General features: G+C 43.6%; 1 protein-coding gene across 9 annotated transcripts in view; it reads left to right on the forward strand.

Annotated features, from left to right (window-relative positions):
• The window catches only part of Dab1 (DAB adaptor protein 1), a 1169406-nt gene extending 1158307 nt beyond the window's left edge, over positions 1-11099 (forward strand). For all 9 annotated transcript variants that reach the window (XM_036177323.1, XM_036177321.1, XM_036177320.1 and 6 more), the window contains one exon: positions 7793-11099. Coding sequence is in view for 1 of the 9 variants with exons in the window: in XM_036177321.1 (XP_036033214.1) it covers positions 7793-7837 (45 nt within the window). In the remaining 8 variants the exon portion in view is untranslated. The remainder of the gene's footprint in view (positions 1-7792) is intronic.
• The last annotated feature ends 11637 nt before the right edge of the window (positions 11100-22736 follow it).

Below are 22736 nucleotides of genomic sequence, written 5' to 3' on the forward strand. Positions count from 1 at the left end.
TTTGTACTTCACTGCTGTGTTGCTAGGGCAGTTTTAGGGGTGAAATGTTAACCTTTGAAGGGATGAAAGAAAAATGAAAACATTTATTTGGTTAAATGGCTAAGTAAATAAACTGCCTATCAGTCTTTCCCAGGTGTCAAGTCAAAGGAGCATCTGTAACAATGGGAGTCGTTTGGTCTGTCTTCCTTTGTAACAATAGCTACTGCCATAAATAATAAGTTGCTGTCACTTTTTTAATACTGATCTCCGTAGTGGGAACCCAAGGCATAGAAAGTATTACCTGATAGATTCCTAGTGTTCAGGGAAAAAGAAAGATGAGCTTCAAATGCTTTGGGAAAGAAAGTGAATGTTTGGGGTTTTTTTGTTGTTTGTTTGTTTGTTTGTTTGTTTTGGTAAATGAAAGAGAGAACACAGAGGACAAGAGTCAGAATGAGGCTGAAAAACAAGTGGCCTTAGGCAAGCATGTCTCTCCTCACATGGAGAAGCATAAGTAATATAGCAGTGCCCTGCCTAGGCTTTCCAAGGATCACATGATATGAGTATGAAAGTACTTTGGGATTTGGGGGGATCATTTAGTGGTACAGTGCTTGACATGATCCCCAGCATATACCCACATATAAAGCCAGGCATGGGGGCATGCACTTTGCAATCCCAGTGCTAGGAGGTGGGGACAAAGAGGTCCTTGGGGCTCAATGGCCAGACACTACCCTAATCACTGAAAACCAAGTCCTGGTGAGAGACCCTGTCTCAAACAATAAGGTGGATGGCTCGGAAAGAACAACACCCAAGATTGATCTCTGACCCCCACACAGACCCATACATACATATATCCACATGACCACACACATACATGGAAGGTAATTTAGAAAGTCTCAAAGTGAAATATGTGTATTTGATGTTATTACTCTTCATTTTTTTTATTGAACTTTGTAGCATAGATTGGCCCCAGCTTCACAGTCCTTCTGCCTCAGCCTCCAAGTGCAACGATTACAGCCACACACCACCAACCTGAGCATTGTTCCCTTTTAAAATAGAACTGAACAACAGAACCTTAGAAATAATGTATTTGTTCATTCATTCAAATCTGTCTGTTTGGGAGATGCAGAAGAGGAGATGAGCTAGATTCTGAGATGAGGAACCAAGTTGTTATTCTGTAGAACACAGGGTAGCATGCTTGAGCAGGAAGCAAGCAAGTATACACTGGGACCAGGCACGCTTGAGGTACTCAAGAGACAATCAAGTAGAGAAGACAGTAGAATGCTGGGCCTACCTCTGGAGCGCAAAGGTAAAATCAGGGTTGGCATCAAGATTTCAACATGATCTGTAGCTAGAGTTTTCCTGCCTGGCCCACAGTCAGGACAAATCTCTTTTACCCGCCAGTCCCATAGTCGCTCAGACCCAACCAAGAAAGCACACAGAAACTTATATTGCTTATAAACTGTATGGCCATGGCAGGCTGCTTGTTATCTACTTCTTCTATCTTAAATTAACCCATTTCTGTTAATCTATACTTTGCCACATGGCTCGTGGCTTACCGGTGTCTTTACATGTTGCTTCTCCTGGCGGCGGCTGGCGGTGTCTCCCTCCAGCCTTCTACTTCCCAGAATTCTCTTCTCTCTTGTCCCGCCTATACTTCCTGCCTGGCCACTGGCCAATCAGAACTTTATTTACACAGAGCGATATCCACAGCACTTCCCCTTTTCTTTTTTTTTTTAAAGGAAGGTTTTGACTTTTACATAGTACAATTACATATAACAAACAATTATCAAGCAAGAATTACAATATTAAAGAAGATATCCTATCTATCTTATATTTGTGAGTCTAAGGTTTTATATCTAACTTATCTTTTATCATAACTGAGGAAATTATAACTATCTAGTCTTCAACCACATCAAAGACCTCAGAAGGATATAATATTACCTGAAAACCGGGAGAAGGATGTAAGCATTTTTCAGGAGTCTTGCAAGGGTAGACAGAGACAGCTGGCAGCCTGGACAGTCACCTAATGTTCCTTTGTAAAGTTGGGGCATTTGTCTTCAGCCCACAGGGCTAGAGTCTCTTGGTCACTTCTCTCAATGTCCTGTAGAATGTCTGGCAGTTTCCTCTGCGAAGCAGGAACCTGAAGGACCATTTTGTCAAACAAAGTTTAGTGGTCACCTTTCTATGGGTCCTGCATGTCCAGTTGATCAAGCAGTCCAGGCAAGAACAGTTTCTTGCCCAAATGGCTATTTTTGCCAAGGTGAAGATAAGATATGAAGTGTCTTCAATGCCCATCCTTGTCTCTGAAGTAAATCGGTGCTGCCAGGAGCAGACATGTCTCACTGTCCAGAAAGTCTAAATTTTAAATGCCATATTCTGTAGACCTTTGAAGTGTTTGAAGAGTACCTGTCTATCTGAAATATCTCTGTGTATACCTAGAAGACTTAACTAACATGGCTATGAGTATGATTATCATAGATGACCAGTTATTAATCTATTTTTAATTATCCATTACAATTTAAATGAGCTATACAAACATAATACCTTAAACATGATTAGAAATATACACACAGTACAACAAAATTAACTTTAAGTTTGTATCAATAGACTAAAATCTATACCAATGTAAAACATTTTAAACAAGTTGTTGCTCTTTAGAAGTAAGTTCCCTAATCTACTCTTTCATCCTATTATATCTATATCATATCCCCTTTTCTTCTATAGAAAGAGATATCATTATAATCAACCTGCTTTAAATAAAAATATTGTGTTTTTTTTTTCTGTCCCACACCAGAGGGCTCTTCTGATTTGGGACACAAGAATCTCTTAACCTTTTCTTTTAACAATGTGCTTGGGTTTAGAGAAGGAGTGAGCCAATTCCATCTCCAAAGCCAGATGATAATTTTGGGAATGTGGGCGTAGTTTCTCTTACTACTTCTTGCTGGAGGGGGGCGCTGTATCTTATGGGGATACAAAGAAAATTTTAGGATTATAGAGTAGTCCATTAGGGTGAACCTCTGAGCCAGTTGCCTTGAAACCATTCTGGATGTCAGATCATCTGGGCCATGGTGTCATCGGAGACCTTTCTGGTGGTCTTGGCTGATCAAACCTGATGTATCTTAATCTGGAACAAATCCACAGCCTCTGGCTTTCTGTGGAAACAAAAGCAGAGACTCCTTTCCAAAGCAACATATCCTTATATCCAAATTTTGAAGTCAAGGTACCTTTAACATTTACATATTTGTTTAACTCAACAGCTTTTATGATCAAATCTTTTTCTGTGGTTAAAAATCCCAAAGACAACATAAACCAGATTCTCTGTGTAATATCCATCTTTGTAAGCCTAAAATGCCACTGTGGCTGCTGGCTCCGCCCACCTCAGCTTCCCAACATGGCGGTGGTACAGTTTACAGCCAGCTCTGGGTCTGGAGCCATGTGTACCATCAACTATCAGAAGCAGTTCTATCAAAGCAGTACATAGCACAGAAACTTTTTTTTTTTTTTTTTAACTAGCAAAGGCTAAATCCACCATGCAGCAGAGCAAAGTGTTGCTTGTAGATTCCTCATTCCTGCCACACTGCAGGTCAGACGCACAAGCCAGGAACCTGCCACAGTAGCTCAAACCAGCAGGCTGCTGCTAACTTGAGAGAGACAATTAGGAAGGTGTTTTTAGCTCCGTCTTAGAATCTTTTTTTCTCAGATTTTAGGTGGAAACTCTTGCCAACACGTTGGACGCCATTTGTAGTTAGAGTTTTCCTGCCTGGCCCACAGTCAGGACAAATCTCTTTTACCCGCCAGTCCCATAGTCGCTCAGACCCAACCAAGAAAGCACACAGAAACTTACATTGTTTAGAAACTGTATGGCCATGGCAGGCTGCTTGTTATCTACTTCTTCTATCTTAAATTAACCCATTTCTGTTAATCTATACTTTGCCACATGGCTCGTGGCTTACCGGTGTCTTTACATGTTGCTTCTCCTGGCGGCGGCTGGCGGTGTCTCCCTCCAGCCTTCTACTTCCCAGAATTCTCTTCTCTCTTGTCCCGCCTATACTTCCTGCCTGGCCACTGGCCAATCAGAACTTTATTTACACAGAGCGATATCCACAGCAATGATCTTCAGTCATTTGAGTCGTGGATGCAAGAATATGTTGTTGCCCATGTAGACCTGAGGTCAGGAGACTATATTATGTATGCTGCACAGACTGCATAGACCATCATAGCTTCTCTGTGCTTGAGAGCAGAAAGAAGCAAAAACAAGAGATAATGCATGGAGGTAGCTGGGTCCTACTCTGTGAACAAAACCAGGCAGCTTCCAGAGTTAACTAGTAGACTGAAGTTTGCTTGCCCGTGATGGAGATCACACCCAGGGTTTATAGATCACTCAATAGGAGCAGCTATAGTACATGTCATCTACTGCTACTGAAATATATTTAAAGACTACTGATACCTCTTAATTTGATTTTTTTTATCCCTTCTTTACACATTTTACAAGAAAGAAAGAGAGGTACTTGCTAAAATTCTAGGCTGGGCTGGAAATCCGCAATGGGACTCAGTGCAGACTGAGCAACAACTCCAGCAGGATCAGGCACCTGGCTTTCTGCAGCATCCTGACTTAGTGAATGCATGATGTGAGCTAGATGCTTTGACCTCTGGCCCTCGGTTGTCTCCTCTGCAAAGTAGTTGCCACAGGTTCATGCAGCTACAACATCTTAGGATCCTTTAATTTGTTCAAGTTCACTCAGCTACAACTTGGAAAAACCAGGCCTCAAATAATGTCTCCCAACAGCTCACCCTTTGCAGGCAAGCTTCATTCTCAGCTAACCAAGAAGATGGAACCCCTAAATCGTGGCACCTTATTTAGAATGACTTTCTGGAATACTGAAAATAGTATGAGGTCTCTATGACCTTGCCAGAGCCAGGCTAGAAATTTCTGGATCAAATGATTTCTTAGCTCCCCTCCAGCTCTTACAGTCTACGATTCTGTAACAAGGAAGGTAAAGCTATTGCCAAAACGAATAATGCATCACAGTGTCAGACTTTGGGATTATCTGCTGCTTGGGGTTTTCCACACCACTGCTCCCCTTCATTAGTGGGGATAATTGAGAGCTGACTGCAGTTGTTGCCACTGTTGTGATGGGTATTTGAAGCTAGATTCCGGCAAGCAGGAGATGTGTGCATATTTATCTCCACTGCAGAAAGTTAATGCAGCGCGGCATTAATTACCCTGTCTGAGCCTGCTGTCTCCTCTGGTTTTAGGTGTCGCTCTCAGTTGGATAAATTGGTTTCCAAAATTGGAATAGAGCAAATTGTAGGGTGAGATATAGACAGCTCAACTTCTAGGGGAACCCAGAAAGAAGAATGGGGTGAGTGAGGAAGTCCACACAGGAAGCATTGAGGTGAATTGGGTGATAGGAAAGGTTTCTTCACTACTTACTGTTCCTAAAGAATTTTCTGTCCCATTCTTTTTACTCAGTGCACCACATCCCTAGAATACATACATACATACACGCGTGGGTGTGCGCGTACGTACACACACACACACACACACACACACACACACACACACCAGACGTTTCTATCTAGTCTAACAACAGGTATTGGAAGTAGTTCAGACATTGGAAGGAATTGGATTAGGACTTAAAAGATCATCCTGCCTCAGATTTTGACAAATTCAGCCTTTGGAAAAATAAAGCCAAATTGAAATGTGCTGAAGACAAGGAGATCAAAATATCGAAGATATTAGACATCATGTCATACTCAGACCAGTTCACCAGACCTCCCCTCACTCCATCCCCACAGTGAGCACCTACCATGTCACATGTCCATGTGTGAAGGTCAATAGGGACAGGGGAAGATGGGACCCTTCCTGTAGTTGGGCATTTCAACAGATTCCATTTACTTAGCTCTCTGTTTCTGCCAGCAGGATGCACTCCACAGGTGGAGCACAGAGGTGTGAGGTGCAAACGGTGTTGCTATATTACAGAGCAGGGAGACCAAAGGGGCAGAAAAGTTGCTTCTTCCAAGAGAGTCTACCTCTAGCCAGTCCTGGAGGACGATACATGACTTGGTAGTGGAGTTTTGGGTTCGACTCTGACACAATTACTCAGTACTCGTGTGACACTGGGGAAACACAGAAGCACTCTACTGCCTGGCAGATCCCTTATCTACCAAACAGTGGGTCAGACACTTCGTCTTCTACGCCATTGCCAGGAAAGAGCAGGGAGCAAACAGTGCGATACATCCTATGGAAGAGGCAGCACCCTGACCTTGAGACTCTTCAGCCTCTCTCAGCTTAATTTTTGGAGTGTTCTTATTCTTTAAAAATTTTGCACATAAATATGATGTGTTTTGATCAAGTCTGACCCCCGCATTTGCTCTGCTCCAGTTCCTTTCCCATCTACCCACCCCCATTACCTCTCCCCAACTTCATGTGTGGTTTGTTTTTTTTTTAAAACCACTGAGTTCACTCAGCAATGCCAGTATGTGCCTGGGTGTAGGACCATCTATAGACTGAGCTTCGATAGCCTCTTGGGGGCTGCATCCTTGAAGAACACTGACTGTTTCTCTCCTTGCAGCCATCTCTTGCTAATAGCTCCCTCAGCCACGGGGTGAGACTTGGTGCCCACCTCCCCGCTCCATACTGGTACTTTGTCTGGCTTGAGCTTGCGCAAGTCTTATGTATGCTGCCACAGCCAGTGTGAGTCCATATGTGCAACTGCCTGTCGTGTCCTGAAAACACTGCTTCACTGTAGCCTCCCACCGCCTCTGGCCCTTGGATTTCTCGGCCCCAGTCTTCTGAGAGGATCCCTGAGCTTTAGGGGAGGGGCTGTGGTGTAGGTGTCCTATTTAGAGCTGAGCACTCCACAGTCTCTTATTCTGTGCCCGTGGATGTAAGTCTTTTGTCTCCAAAATGAGGACAGGAGGAGTCTGCTCACAGGACTTTTAGGTAGATAAAGGTAAGGCCTGAAGGTGCGTCACCAACTCTCAGTGCTCTGCTGACAGGAGGATTTCTGTCTCATCTCCCCTTGCTCTTTCCTCTCCTCCCCTTCCCTCCAGTACTACCAAGTATTATGCTAGGTACTTTTCTGTGAGTTATCTCTCCTTCTCTCAAGACCTTTGTAGGATTACACAATACTATTTCCATGGTGTGGTTGGAGAAACTGAGGCTCAGAAGGTGTAAGTATCTTTCCCACAACACAGAACTCAGTGAACTTACTCTCTACTATGCCATGCTATTATCCCAACAGGGAATAAGTTTCAAAGCCAAGGATAGGCCTGCCTCTAGGAACTGAGGAGATTGCTCAGTCTTTAAAGTGTGCCATACAAACATAAATTTGATGCCCAGCACCCATGTAAAAACCCAAGCATGGTAGCACACACCTATAATCCCAGATCTGGGACCTAGAGCCAAGTGGGGCTGAGGCTCCCTGGCTAGCCAATCTGGTCTACTGGGCGAGTTCCATGCCAATGAAAACCCCTATCTCAAAAATAATGTTGGTAGTGCCTGAAGAATGAAGCTCAAGGTTGACCCTGGGCCTCCACTACATGCATCAGACACATGTACATATACAAAAACAGCAACAACAACAACCACAACACACACACACACACACACTAAAATCTAAATGTGTTCTTAAGGGTGCCAAAATTGTTGCCAAAATGATTAAGCACCATGATGAGACGATGCAAAAATAACCTAAGGTCATTCATCATCAGCTGTCCCCTTTCTGTTTTTATTCCCAAGCACTCCTTCCTAAAGCCATCCCACAAAGCCTGCTGTTAGCAGGCCTGACTGGTGTGCCTCTGTCCACAGGAGCCGGAGCCTCTCTATGCGCAGATCCACAGACCTAAGAAATAGCATCAATTCGAGCTCCTGGTGGGTGCTTCAAGACTGGCATGGGAATGGGCAGTGCAGCAGGCTCTCTGGTACTCTCACCTCACCTCATCCCACAGAGAAACTCACAGTCGCCCGGTGAAACTGTCTCAAGAGGGAACAGAGTTTTTTTTTTTTTTTGGCAACCTACAGAAATACCTATGGCAGCACAAAAAACAACAAAACAAGACACCCCCACAAAAGTATTTTTAAAATAAGCAGAACCCAACATCGATCACCAGTCAAGCTGATGCTTAACCAACAAACACCTTGAGCTCTCTCAGCTGGGTCTAAGATGCCCCTGGATATGAAACCTTATTGTGCTTTTATTTCGCTACCTGTTGACCACTGTCGAGACCGCAGATTTGGAGTGGCAGGCATCAGAGAATTTGCAACAAGGTTGGCACTAACTCGTTTTAGGCCAAAGCAAGGGATCCTTTGTGACCACAGTGTCATCATCCGTATGCCTTCTGGCTGTGGCGATGTGCGTGGCATCTCTCCACAGGGCCTGGTCTGCCATCCTGTGTCCCCTGTCCTTTCTCTGTCATGTTTGAGAATCAATGAGTGTATAAATTTTTGTATTGCTTTTGACTTTTTTTAGCAATGGGTGAAGAAGTCTAAATGGGGGAGGGGAAAGCCTCTTATGGAGTAAATTAACTTGAAATCACAAGGCAAACAAGTGGTTGGTTATTCATTGAAATCAAGAATGTGGCCAAAACAACCCTTTAGTTATCCTGCATCCTGATGAATAAAGACAGCTTTTGGATGGAACCTACATTCTGGGGGTAGCAAAGGACATCAAATCCCATTGATGAAAAAGATGGAAAATGCATCCAGTTCCCTAAGAAGCTCTGAACTCTTGAGTACAATAAAATGATGTCTTTATTTTTCTGATACTTCGCTGCTGTGATACTATGCAGACAAGTGTCTTCTCCATGCGCCATTTTCAAAGAAAAATCATTTGCCAAATAATTCTGGTACAATTCTGCTAATATGGTTTTGGATCTTAGAAACCAGCTTTCTAATGGTGACATAAAATATTCAATGTAACAAACTGACTCTGTGGTCAAATGGTCCATCTCTATCTCTTTTTGTACGTCAGAAAATTCAAATGGGATTTTTTTATTTTCTAACTTGAAAAGGAAAACCTTACCATTAAACTCTTTAACTATTTAAGGGAAATGGCTTTAAGGAGTTCTAATGATGTAAATATGTCAATGAAGATGCTTTTAATAATGCCATGACACTGTAGAGAAGGTAGCAGGTGGAGTGTAAGGGGGAACGAACATGATGGGTGAGGGCTGGCTCTCCATATGTTTTTCTGGGATGACTGGTAGGAACTACAGTTCAGAGACAGGCAGGAGTCTTGGGCCAATCAGCAGCTAGTGAACAGGATGGGGCGGGCCTTCACAGCCAGCGTCTCTGGAGAGTCCTCACCTTAATTAAGCCCAAGGGAAGAGAAAGGAGGCTCACATTGGAAGGTTTGACTTTCAGATTCAGAAAATTGCTCACCTCTCCACTCCCACTTCCTCTCCCATCAGTCACTGGACAGATTGTATGTGAAACAGAAGGATTCACTTTCTGACTTTACACATCTGGGACAAAAGTTTAGTGTTCAGTTCATATGGCTAGCACACAACTTTCATAAAGAATCTATATATTTTTACCCTATAGAGAATCGTTATACAAGTCAAGTGTGTTTCCCCGATGTTCCTATGCAGTTACATGTTGGATTTAGTGGTTTTACAAAAAGATGGAAACCCTCAAGAGTCATGTGATTGGATCTGGAAGTAATTAGTCTGTTAAGTTTGAAAATTTGAAAAGCCAAATTTACCTTGATGTGATTGATTGAAATTGGCCTGTATGTTTTGGCTTCTTCCTATTCATAGGAACTAAAATGGTTTTGAAGATGATTTTTAAAGTGACTTCTCACACAAAAATCACACAATACAATGTCAAGCTAATTATTATTAGTTAGAGCCGACATTTGACACTGGAATACAATTTCCCCAAATAGATAAATGAGCCACATGTCCATTAGAAAATATATGTTAATGCTGCCCTACTGTAGAAGGTCTGAAGAACTAGAGAAATGAGAAGGGTTGTTCACTGCCCTCTGAAGCTGCTACCTGTTGGTACAGGATTCCTCACAAAATCCATGCTATGATAAGGTGACCCTCTTGGACAAAGGGGAAATGGGAAGGTACAATGGCTGGGAACTGTCCTGAAAACAGTCCTGCTTCTCTGATGTGTTGGCAAGATAGGTGGTTGCCATAGGAAACAGCTTCGGTGGCAATGGTGTCATGGTGCCAAGTCTATCTGAGTGGTGCTGTCTCCCTCACTATGGCTGTCTGAGTCTGTCCATCAGTGTCACCCTTACCCCCACCCTGTGGGTTACTGTGACATGAAGTGAACTCTGACTGGTGTTGCTGTTTCAGGTCTACCATCTGCAATCCTTTTCAAGGCAGGTGGTGACAGCACAGTCATCCTTCATTGAGCATGACAGAAATGTAACTGGACCTGAACTTAAGGAAGATGCCCATCTGACACATTAAAATGAGGAGGATAAAGCTGAGATTTTTAAACTGCCATCGATATTTTCATTGGCAGAATACTGATTTTTTTTCCCCAAAGCACCATTTGGTGAGTTCAGAACCACAGTACCCCTATCCCAGGAAAATAGTGATATGTCCAAACAGGAGCTGAGGTACCAATACCAAAAGGGTGTGGGGAGTCTGCACAGTTCTGGATAGATCAATGGAAAGATTCATGTGTACAACTCACTTCCTCATCCTCTATTAGCACTAAATTTGTCACTTTAAATTTTGAAACCAGGGAAACGCCACCTGTCATTCTGTCCCCATTCTCCATTGCTCTTCGATCTTTACATGCCGCAAGACTTTTTTGATAACTCGTATTCATCCCAGCGTCTACAGAAACCCCATCATGTAATGTACCGGGCACCTTCTTTTAAGAAAATGTTTACTCCGTGGGTTTGGTTCCTTTCAATTTCTGCGTTCTGACACATATTTTTTTAATGAAGACGAGAAGAGAAAATGACGGTTGCAGTACGTGTCTAGACCTACTTTAACTTTACCTCAGACAGTCTGTTAACATATATGGACACATTATTTTTAACTTTATGTACAATGCATTCAACAGAACAGCAAAATTTTTAGAAATTTTCCATTAATTTCTGTAACACGCCATGTAAAACGGTTACAAATAAACATGTTTGAGAACAACAGCTTAGCCTGGCTTTATTCCACAGGTTTCCAGCAGCTAGTCAGGCAAGGGATCAGAGGAAGAACAAGGTTTCTGGCATTAAGTTTCCACCTCATCAGAACACAACCTCAGTTTCCCTGGCTCTGAACTGGGAAGAACAGGCTTCACGGATGGTCCATGGTCAGACCTCAATGTGAGGCTCTGGCTTATTTGTATACATGGAAACTAACATAGTTTGGGAAATAAGCTAGAAAGAGATAGATGTTATGTGGACCACAGGTAGTATGGAGCAAAAGTAAGGAAGTCTACTTATGTGTAGACTGGAAAACCATGGCTGAAGATGGCTGCCATGGGGTTTCCCACCTTCATCAAAAGTCATTTGCTCTAAGGGTCTTCAAGGAAAAAGCACTCAGTGTCTTTCCTTATTCTACAAGTGCACATTTTTAGGAAATCTGAGTCTGGGGAAAGGGAAAATTTATGTATGTTGAAGAACCAAAAAAATGTGTCTACATATTAATGTGTGTTGGGGTGTGTCTTTTTGTAACTGAATCCGTTTACATATCCAATAATGAAGCAGATTTCAATTAGGCGATTGAGATGCCAAACCCCACTCCTTTCTAACAGTGGCTGTGTTAATGATTGCATAAACACAAACCTTCAATCTGGCCTTGTTACACTGAAGGGACTAAACAGATGTTATCACCAATTTTGAGAACAGGAGAGAAATAGCTTCGATTTCAGCAGAGTAAATTTGGAGCAGACAGAAAAACAGCTCCCATATGGGAAGAAATGCTAAATCCCGAAGGGAGGAACTCAAAGATGTTGCAGCTGTTCCCCTTGGTGCTAAAGCCCATGCACTTCTGGGCAGCTGCTGTGCCCTAATGGGCACCGGGTGCTCGGTATGCTGCCTCTGTCCCTGCTCTAAACAGTCCAGACTGGGTCCACATCCTTACCAAAGCCTTAGGCAATGAAACCAAGAAACAGGGAAATCACTGCTGCATGGGGGGAAAATGACAGCCTGGAGAGTTGGAATTTTGAGTCTTCTCTGCTTAAAGCTGATTTCTAGTTTAAAATAGAATAGGCCAGGCAGTGGTGGTGCATGCCTTTAATCCCAGCACTCAGGAGGCAGAGCCAGGTGGATCTCTGTGAGTTCGAGGCCAGCCTGGGCTACCAAGTGAATTCCAGGAAAGGCACAAAGCTACACAGAGAAACCCTGTCTCAAAAAACCAAAATAAATAAATAAACAAACAAACAAACAAATAAATAAATTAGAATAGTTGGAGCGTCACTGTATTAATAGCCTTCCACGGGGCTGTTGAAAAACACTGGCTTCTGTGTCCCACCACACAGCTCTGGTTGAGCTTGGGTAGTAAGTTTGATTTCTAGACTTCTCCAGGCTAAAGTTAAAACAAAAGGCCATTGGTTGTGCCTCTCTGAAGTTGTTAAAGAAACTCTGGCTTCTTTACCATCTTAGAAGAGGTGGATGCCCAAAGGGAAGAGGATAAACCTTCTGCCCAACTAGTTCAAACTGAGCTGAAACCAAGCCCTGGGGATTTACTTTGCAAGCCTAAGTGAATCTTTAAGAAGTGACAAATTAAAAGGTGCCCTATTTAACTGTGAGGCGTATGCCAAAATAAATCAGGCAGACATACCTGCTTTCATTCTCTGCTTGAGAGCAAGCCCTTGTTGTTTTGACAGTGAATGTTTTTTGTTTTACCCAAGAGTGACAGTTGGAATAACACACAGAATAAAAACAGGTTTCATTGAAATCAACCTTCAGAGCTTTGAAAGCCTTTAAAAGATGTTTAAATTCAAGGGAAACATGAGCAATGATGCCTGAAAGATGAGCAAGGGGGATGGGAACAGATGTGAACAGCTCCCAACCATTCAGTGACCAGTTAGTTCTCAGTGTGCATAGAAGTCGCTACTCTCAGCTCCTGCTTTCTTCAGGACACTTGCTTTTTTCCTGTTGCTTACAAGCCCTTAGCAAAGCCTGAGAGGAAAGAGTCATTGCGCCATGTCACAGGCTCCGAAACCAAACCCCATGCTGTAGAACAGCTCTTCATTGATGCCAGAGAGTGCAGCCAGAGCGTCCCAAGCTCTGCCCTCTGTCCCGGGAGGTCTCTTCCTACAGTGTCAAGCCATTGTGTCCTTGTATAAAATGCTTAGAGTCCTTCAATATTCAGTCTCAAGTTATGGCTATTTTATTAGAAACATCATGGCACACGTTACTCTGTCTGATTTGGTACAGAAACTGATTCTTCAGTAAAAATGATTGTAGTTATTTTTAAAACAAAAGGGGAAATCCAGTTTTATTCCCGAGAACAATAACAGCTCTAACCCAGTCCAATGAATATTTAATTCCCAAACAAAATCTTCACACTCTCTTTATTTTGCAAGGTACAGAGATCTGAAGAGGATTTTTGAGCAGGCTTCCTGCTCATTCTCTGCTGAAGAATATTAATGGCTGCCAAGTGGGAAATGTCTAAATGGTCTTGTGAGATGGCAGCCTCTGGTGACTTGGGTCCTTAATCTTCTCAGCAACTTCTTTGCACCTCTGTCATTTAGTCTGGGGTCACTACCTGGAGTGGGAAACTAACTGGCCAAGTAGCTGGGGGTAGCATAAGCAGGTCCAGGAGATGGCATATTGTCACAGCAAAAAGTCAAAACATCTCTCTTTGTACTGTGCTGGTAACAGCTCTACTGTACCTAGCTTTTAGGGTGGGTGGTAAAGAAGCCAAAACATCCCTCCTCTCAGATAATGGAATCATAATTGAGAACTGAGGGCCACGGGTTGGGGATTTAGCTCAGTGGTAGAGCGCTTGCCTAGCAAGCACAAGGCCCTGGGTTCGGTCCTCAGCTCCAGCAAAAAAAAAAAAAAAAAAAAGAACTGAGGGCCCTTGAGCTCAAGAGTCCAGGCTAGTGGCTCCCAACCTTCCTAGTGCTGTGAGCCTTTAATACATGTTATGGTGACCCCCAACTATAACATTCTTTCATTGCTACTTCATAACTGTAATTTTGCTACTGTTATGAATCGTGTAAATATCTGATATGCAGGATATCTGATATATGACCTCCAGAGGAATGACAACCCAAAGGTTGAGAACCACTTGTCTAGGAAGTTAGTGACAGAAAGTGTTTCTTCTTACCTGTCTTGTGCCCTTTTGGACTTTTGTGGAAAGAAGGAAGAGTGCCCAAGTGTCCCAGAGCTATTCTTATCCCTTCAGGATAGAGCACATCATAGCATGAGCTCAATAAAGCCAGACTTGGTGATTAACCTGTGTTCAAACAGAGGAGACGATTCAAGGAGGTAGCTGGATACTAGCTATCTTCCTACCAGGCACCAAGATTAAGCAAAACCTTATTGAGGAAATAATGTATCTGAGCAAGTTGTCACCCTCCAATTGTCCTCTGTCTCTTTTCTCACATATGTAGGGGGCATTATTGCTACTGTGAGTCAAAGAGAGTTGTGTTCAGATGGTAAGCTCAGAATCCAGAAAATCTGGCTTTAGATTCTGGTTCTTTGGTCTGCCAAGTTGATCAACTTCAGACAAGTCATGTAAGCTCTCTAGAATCTGAAACATGGTCCTAATTAGTCTTAACAATAAAAACCCAGAATCAGATATCAGGGGTGAAAGCTGAAAGATCAGAGAAGCAGAATAGCAACCACTTACCTCTATGAATCCTCAGACCAAATTGGTGTAGGAGTTGGGAGTGAGGAGTGGCAAGATCCTGTCTCTGCCCACCTTATATTCCTGTCTCCACCTCCCTGGTGCTGAGGTTAAAGGCATGCACCACCACTACATGACTCTGTTTCTCTTTTAGACTGGTTCAATATTGAATAGCCCAGGGTGGCCTTGAACTCCTGATCTTCCTGCTTCCTCCTCCCAAGTGCTGGGATTAAAGGTATACACCACCACTGCCTGGCCTCTGTGGTCAGCTAGTGGCTAGCTCCACCCTCTGATCTCAAGCTTTATTTGTCAGAACACAAACAAAATATCATACAACAAGAATCCACATGTCAACTTGAGGGCAGTTATGAGAAGTGAATTTGATAATTCCACACCTGCTGCAATTGCTATTCAATGCACATTGCCTTCTGTTATTGTCAAAGGATGTGAGCTGCGGTGTGAATTTGTACTTAATTTCTTCACTTTACACTTTATCCCTTCACACCCATTGTCTCCACATGATAACTCTGAAAGTATGCAGAATGCACAGTGACTACTGCCCCTCTTTTACTCTCAAAGAAAAACAAAAAGGTGTCTTTGAAATTTTCCACTACCACAGTGTATCAGGGATTTATTCATATAAGAAAGAATCATTAAGCATAAGCTATATGCCAGCTCCTGTGGCGGGCTCTGGAGATTAAAATACTTAAATTCATGCATGAGTGTCCCAGGGTCAAGAAGCCCAGAGCCTGGTAAGGGGGTGAGGGAAAAGTAGGAGAAACATAAATTATTGTATGGCCAATTCTCAAATGAGAGTTTGTGCTATATTATGGCACTGGCTGAGCTGGGTGCTCAGCGATGAGTAGTTGAGCAGGAAGTGATAAATGGCATTGTGTAGAAGAGCATCCACAGAGACGGCAGGGCCAGTGGACATGAAGTACCTGCAGGAGCTAAAAGTGAAGCCAAAGCATAGAGCCCCAGGTAAGCTGTTGAATACCACAGAGTTTTTCAGTTCGTATTTCAAAGCTAGAAAAGCAAAGCGTCAAAGGAGTGGTACAATTATAGCCTCATTGTCTGATAGATAATCAGAAATGTCTAAATTAAATTCAAATCAAACATAGTTATAAACCATGACTAAAGAAAGCTGATTCTTGGAATGCAAGTAATGGGTCCAGAGAAGCCAGCCTGTCAAAGACATCCGATAAATCCCTTAACCTCTTCAAACAAACAAACAAACAAACAAACAAACAAAAAAGACCTTAGAGAGTCAGGGCTTGTGGTAGCATACCTATCTATAACTCCTAGTTCTCAGGATGGTTGTGAATTCAGGGTCAACCTGGGCTCCAGAGTGAGTTAAATAACTCAGTAACTTAGTGAGACCTTGTCTACTATTGTCTAAAAGAGAGAGGGGCTGGGGACAGAGCTCAGTGATAGAGTGCTTACCTGCTTGTCTATTGTGTTCAAGGTCCAGAGTTAAATCCTGGGGATGAGGGAGAAAAAGGAGAGGTATTAGGAAGTAGAATTATAGTAATATTCCCTTAGCACACTGTCTTAGTCAGGGTTACTGTTGCTGTGATGAAACACCATAATCAAAAGCAAGTTAGGGAGGAAAAGGTTTATTTGGCTTACCCTTCCACATCATGGTCCATCACTGAAGGAAGTCACGGCAGAAACCTTGAGGCAAGAGCTGATGCAGAGGCCATGAAGGGGTCCTGCTTACTGTCTTGCTCTGCATGCTATTTTTTTTTGTAGAACCCAGGGCCACCAGTCCAGGGTGTACTGACCCACAGTGAGATGTGTCCTCCCCCATCAATCACTAAGAAAATGCCCCACAGGCTTGCCTACAGCTTCATCTTATGAAATGTTTTCTTAATTGAGGTTCTCTCTTCTCAGATGACATTAGCTTATATCAAGTTGACATAAAACTAGCCAGCACACATAAATGAACAGCTGATATGAAAAACTCCAGTGGACCTTGAGGGTTCCCCCACAGAAATTAGAGGTCAAAGATGGGTGTGGTAGCACATAGTTTTAATGCAAGCACTTGGGTGGCAGAGGCAGGTGGATCTCTATGAGTTCCAGCCTCAACCACACAGTGAAATCATGTATCAAAAAAAAAAAAAAAAAAAAAGAGGTCAAGGCTGTCAGCTCAGCTATTATACATTTTATTGACATTATTCTACAGTTTAGGCAATGCAAAAAGAAAGAGCCTGTATAAATGGCATCAGCCTATGTGAGTTGTCAGCAGAGAATAGTCTGAAGAGTCTCCCTGAAGAATGTTCTTAACCATGGAATAAGCAGGCATCATGGCACAGCAGAATTTATAGTCATAGAAATGAGGAAGCAGAATTTAGTCATAGAAACAAGGAATGCATGCAAAGGGGATTGAATGAAGGGAAACTTTTAAAGGAAAAAAAAAACCAACACTGAGGAGATGTATATGAGTTTAGAGGCAGTAATCCTTGACCACAAAGGTAAGTTACAGGGGTGTTGAAAGGTCAGTAGCAATCCAAGGTTGAACAGATGTGCAGTTTATTACACAGTAGTCTTGGAGCACAGTATTCAGGCAGCATTTGTTGGAGCTGAGTGGTGTGTAAATAAGCTTGGGGGAGAATGGACACCCTGTGCAAGACGAAGGCTGGAGTGAGGCCCCATGATCTAACAGAGAAATGCACTGCCTAAACCATTCAGGGTCTAGCACAGGTTTAAGTTCACCAAAAATGTGTTCAAATTTGAAGATGGGCAAATTGGGCAACGATGAAAGGTCTCACCCCTTTGAAATTCAGCTAAAACCTACAGTTTAAGAAGCCCGGTTAGGAAGAAACAACCGAATTACCTTTCTTTAGTATGCACTGTTAGGCTTAGTAAACATAAACACTAAAATTTTTGAACTATAAAATACATGAGCATGAAATATTCATAAATCCACTCCTGGTTCCCTCCCAAGAAACCCGCTGGTCCGCATAGCCCCTCCTGCATTCTCCTGAGTCTACATTTCTGAATGTATCCTACAGAAACACTTAGCTTTGTCTCCTAGGTGTTTACTTTTTATATAAATGCTTTCATGCTCTGTGTGCAACATGACTTTCTTCACTGAAGCATGTATTTTGGTGTGTGTGGCTGGGGTCACCATAGACACAATGTAGATGTTCCCACAGTCAAGTGCATGCATGCATCTTGGGTGTGCACCTCAAGTCATAGCCCTCCAGTTTTGTTGCTTGCCCATGGTAAAGGTAAATTCTGTGTTCCTGCCTGAAAGTTTGAGGCCCACAGATAGTCCAGAGCAGAGCTGTATCTTCTTTCAATCTGCTCACCTGTTAAGTGATGCTACTTGTTACACTTTATGACACTGTCTCAGAGGCAGGAGTCATCACCCATCCCATTCTTTTGAGCAGACTGTGGACAACTAGATAGGTGGCTGGAAACCTCACTAGAGAATAAGTGGTGGAGACCCCATCTGCCTCTCCTTCCCAAGGCTCTGTTTGGGGCAGCCCACATGGCTGGGTTCACAGCCTCACCCTTTGTTGGTATCCTCAGTTCTCTTTGAGTGTGTGGGGGGCAGAGGTGGCATTAGCTGAAGTAGCTCCACCTTCCTCCTTATGGAGATGGCAAGCTCTGTGACAAGTGGAGAAGTGGGCCCTGATGTTTGTTGGGCCTCTCTGCTATGCTTGCCTCCTTCCCAGACTTTACTGGTGCATTCTGATCATTGCACCTTGACGGTGTGTGTCCACCTCTAGTCCCTTTTCCCACACACCCCATCACTGGAGAACTAGACTTCCCAGTGTTTATCTTGTCCTCATCCTGGTAAATGCTTCCAACAGTTCTGTTGATTTACCCTGACTTCCCAAGGCTTTCTGTCTCCATGTTTCCTATTGAACTGAGTCTGGGGGAGTCTAATAATATACCAGGCATCAAAGCAGACTAGGGGGGATTCAAATTACAAGTGGCAGAGCTCCCGAAGCTTCAGCATAAAGTTATGATTTGAGCAGTTGCTAATTCTTGTAGGCATCCCAGGAGACTTAACAGAATAACTTCTTATCTAAATGGGAAACTGGCTGGAGCAGGGGAGCATTTTTCAGGTCTCTTCTCCCTGTGTTCATTGCCAGCAGCACTCTGCTCAGCACTGAATGGGTTCTGACCAGACAGGTCAGCTTTAGCAATCCTGCGGCACCAGCAGGTAGACTTGGTGTCGTCTCAACTCAGAATGGACCTCCAAAGAGCCAGGGCCTTCCTTTCAGGTCTGGCTTAAATACCCATGACCAATCAAGTTTAATTCCAGTGTGTGATATTTGGGGAGACCAGTGTCCCCTATAGCATCAAGCTGGTCTGCCTGGGGCTCCAATGGGGCTTCTGCAGCAAAGCCTTTTGTCCCTGGAAGACTCTCCCAGTCTTAATGTTCTGGGGCTCTGCTTCAAAGAGTAGTCTCCTCTAACCCATAAACCCCCTTGGCTGCTTGAAGAGAGGTACAAAACTCATTCATCTGTTCTCTCTAGCTGTGATTATTTGGCCTTTGACCAGGCCCTGGCATTTCCTCATCTCCAAATGGCTATTGCAAGAATCTGTACCTTAGTCAGCTCTTAAGTCATCTATATCATTCAAGTTAACCTCTTCCCAGGGGATCCCTCCTTCCCCCATCTCTTTTCAATTTGTGTGGTGTGTGTGTGTGTGTGTGTGTATCTGTATCTAGAGGTAACATATCTATATTCTTGTTTTGCTTTTCTCACAAGAAATATTTATATTGTCTTCCCCTTTTTAAACTTCTTTATTGAATCTTTTAGGACTTCACATAATGCACCCCAATTCTGTTCACCTCCCTATGTCCCCATATCCCCCCTCATCCCTGCTGCATCCCCTCATGAAAGAAAGCAAACCAAAGTAATCAAGCAAGCAAACAAAAGCAAACAAACAAACAAACAAAAACCAATAAATGATAACAGAACAAAAACCACACCAGAAATAGAAAATTCTCTGCTGCTTCTCTCCTGATGCTCCATCACCTCTTCATCCATCCTGATGGCACTGGAGGCTTCAGTGTTTCATATAGTATATTGCTTTGTCCCATCAGCTTGACTGGCAACAATTCATTGCAATTAGTCATTGGTCTGGTTCAAGGCCTCCAGTTTTTGGTACACCATCCTCACTGAATCCTCACCGGAGCTCTTCTGGGGTATCCTATATCTTGGAGGTCTTGCAGGTATCATTCCGCAGGACCAGTCCCTTCATGAGCTCCTGCAGGATCTAGATGGGGTAGATGCTAGGGTGGGTCAACCCAAGGTCCAATTATGGGCCTGGCTGTTAGCCAAGCAGGTCAGATTGAGGCACTGGGGCCACCTGCCTCTGGTGCAGTGGCAGAGTCAGCTCCCCTACATGCGTGCCCTTAGGGTGGGCTCATCTTTGTCTGTGGTGAGGGATGGAGGCCCTCTCTCCAGAGTGCAGGGGCAGCTCTCTTGCTGTAGTGGCCCATGGGAGGTTAGGCCAGCTTTCCCAGGGCAGTGGAGGGCATGACCGGCTCACTATAGCCCTCTGATTTCATCTCGCATGATTCCTAAGGCCTCCTGAGGTGACACTGGCCACAAGCACCAACACAGACTCCAGCTGCAGCTGGACCATGGACCCAGACATGGCCCTTGGCAGTAGCTTAGGTCTGTACGACATTTTGGCTCTGGGTGGAAGGAATGGGCACCCAGGTGGTCACCCCAATTTTATAAAGATAGAAATTGAAACTCATGGGAAAGAAACACCGTGTCTAGATAAATGTGGCAGCCAGTATTTGACTTCTGACTCACAAATTCCAAAGCCCTCACTCTTTTACTGCCCAAGCTTCTAGGAGAAAGGGGGGGGACCTTCACTGCTTTCAGAAAGCTTGGGGGTTCTGGTGTGCCTTGGTTCATTCCAGATCTACCTGACCAGAGAATGGAGAGTGCTGGTCTAACCTGCTGTATTTACGGGTGGGATTCACTGCTAAGCATGTCGCATCATCTCTGTGGAAACGTTGGGTTTGCAGGTCATGAGAAAGAGGTTTTATCAAACCCCAAGTGTGTAACATGAATTGCTAAACAATCTTATTAATAATAAAAAAAACCACCCAGAGCCAGGTATTGGGGTAAACGCTGAAAGATTAGAGAGACAGAACAAGCCACAGCCAACCTCACTTTGCCAACTCCTTAGCTGATCTTGTTTCCTCAGACTGAAAGCCTCTGAGTCCTCACCCCTCAGGGTCTTCTCAGCTGAACTGCTTAAAAACCTCTCTCTAGTTCCTGGTCCTCAGCCTCAAGAGAGCAAGTTCCTGTTTTCTTACCCCTTAAATACCTCTCTGTGTCCTGCCATATTACTTCATGGGATTAAAGGTGTGTGTCTTTCCCAAGCAAAGACATGAGATCTCAAATCCTGGGATTAAAGGTGTGTGCTACCACTGCCTGGCTCTGTTTCCAGTGTGTCCTTGAACTCAGAGATCCAGACAGAGCTCTGCCTCCTGAGTCATAGGATTAAAGGCATGTATGCCACAACTGTCTGGCTTCTATGGTTAATCTAGTGGCTGTTCTGTTCTCTGACCCCAGATAAGTTTTACTAGGGTACACAGTATATCACCACACAAGGGGGCATCTTAAAAAAAATAGTGGCATGAAAACCAGGAATTCTGCTGGGTGGTGATGGCGCACACATTTAATCCCAACACTTGGGAGGCAGAGGCAGACAGATCTCTGTGAGTTGGAGGCCAGTCTGGTCTATAGAGCAAGTTCGAGGACAGTCACGGCTACACAAAGAAACACTGTCTCAAAAAGAAAAGAAAAAAGAAAAAGAAAACCATGTATTCTGAAGGTACCCCAGAAAGAACAAGGATGTGGTCTTGCAAATGATGGTGCAATTTTGTTGCACCTGAAGCCATCATCTCAAAAAATGTCTTTACCAAATTCTTCAACAAAAATATGAACATAATAGAGCTTCAAAGGAAGTCAGCCAGTGGACAGGCAGGTCTCTTAATTGTGCCATATCAAATTCATCTCTCTGTATTGTATTCACCAGAGCAAGTGTGTGGGGGGAGGGAGGGGTTGGGTGCCTTCAGCGAGAGAGAGAGAGAGAGAGAGAGAGAGAGAGAGAGAGAGAGAGAGAGAGAGAGAGAGAGGCAGGCTTGAGAAAAGCCTCAGGACCATGAATGAGCCTTGGTTAAAAAAAAAAAAAATTCTAAGAAGTTCAGATAAATCCCTACACCAGCATGAACCAAACACAGAAGGTGGACAGAAGCAGTTATCAAGAATGCAGAGCAAATAGTTCAGCACCAGTGGAAAAAAAAAGAGCAAGTGAAGCTCCTGAAATAACACCATGGTCTCCGTGACTCACTCTCACAAGATGCTCAGTCCAATGGTGGACACTGAATGAGGATGTGTGGATGAAAATCTGCATACATCCTTGACTACAACAGAAAGATGGCCTATCACTGTACAGAGCATCATGCCTAGAATCAAGGAGGTGAGCTGTGTATGGTATGTGGTTGGCTGAACAGGTAAGGCTGAGAGGAAGCCTGGGCTGAATGAGAGAGTCTAAAGTTGACTTGCAGCTCTGTTTTTGCATACCTGAGCAGGAAAATTCTCTTCCTCTTTTGAGCCTGGGTCTCTGAGCAGAGTGAAGAGACTGGGTGGTAAGTGTTATGCCCTTACAGTGTTATAGAATACTTCATGCCTGGGATATAAAGGCCTTGATAAGTATGAAATTGGTGTCAATGGGGTTGTTAACCTCCTTTTAATCAAGACTGTGTCATGTTAGAAGGACACCAGTAAAAGGGCACCCAAACATGGCTTCCTCACCTGATGCTTAGACTTCATCATTGGCATCAACTGAAATATTCGTGTTCACCTAAAGAGCCTTTACCTGAATGTCACTGGGGGAATTGCAATCGGGGGTGGTTGGGGGGGACTTCTAATTTCCTTCCAGTAAAGACAATAGAAATCTGAGGTTTGACATAAAGTTCTTATATTGCCATTATCAAATAA

The sequence above is a fragment of the Onychomys torridus genome, chromosome 2 (genome assembly GCF_903995425.1).
Source record: "Onychomys torridus chromosome 2, mOncTor1.1, whole genome shotgun sequence".
NCBI lineage: Eukaryota > Metazoa > Chordata > Mammalia > Rodentia > Cricetidae > Onychomys > Onychomys torridus.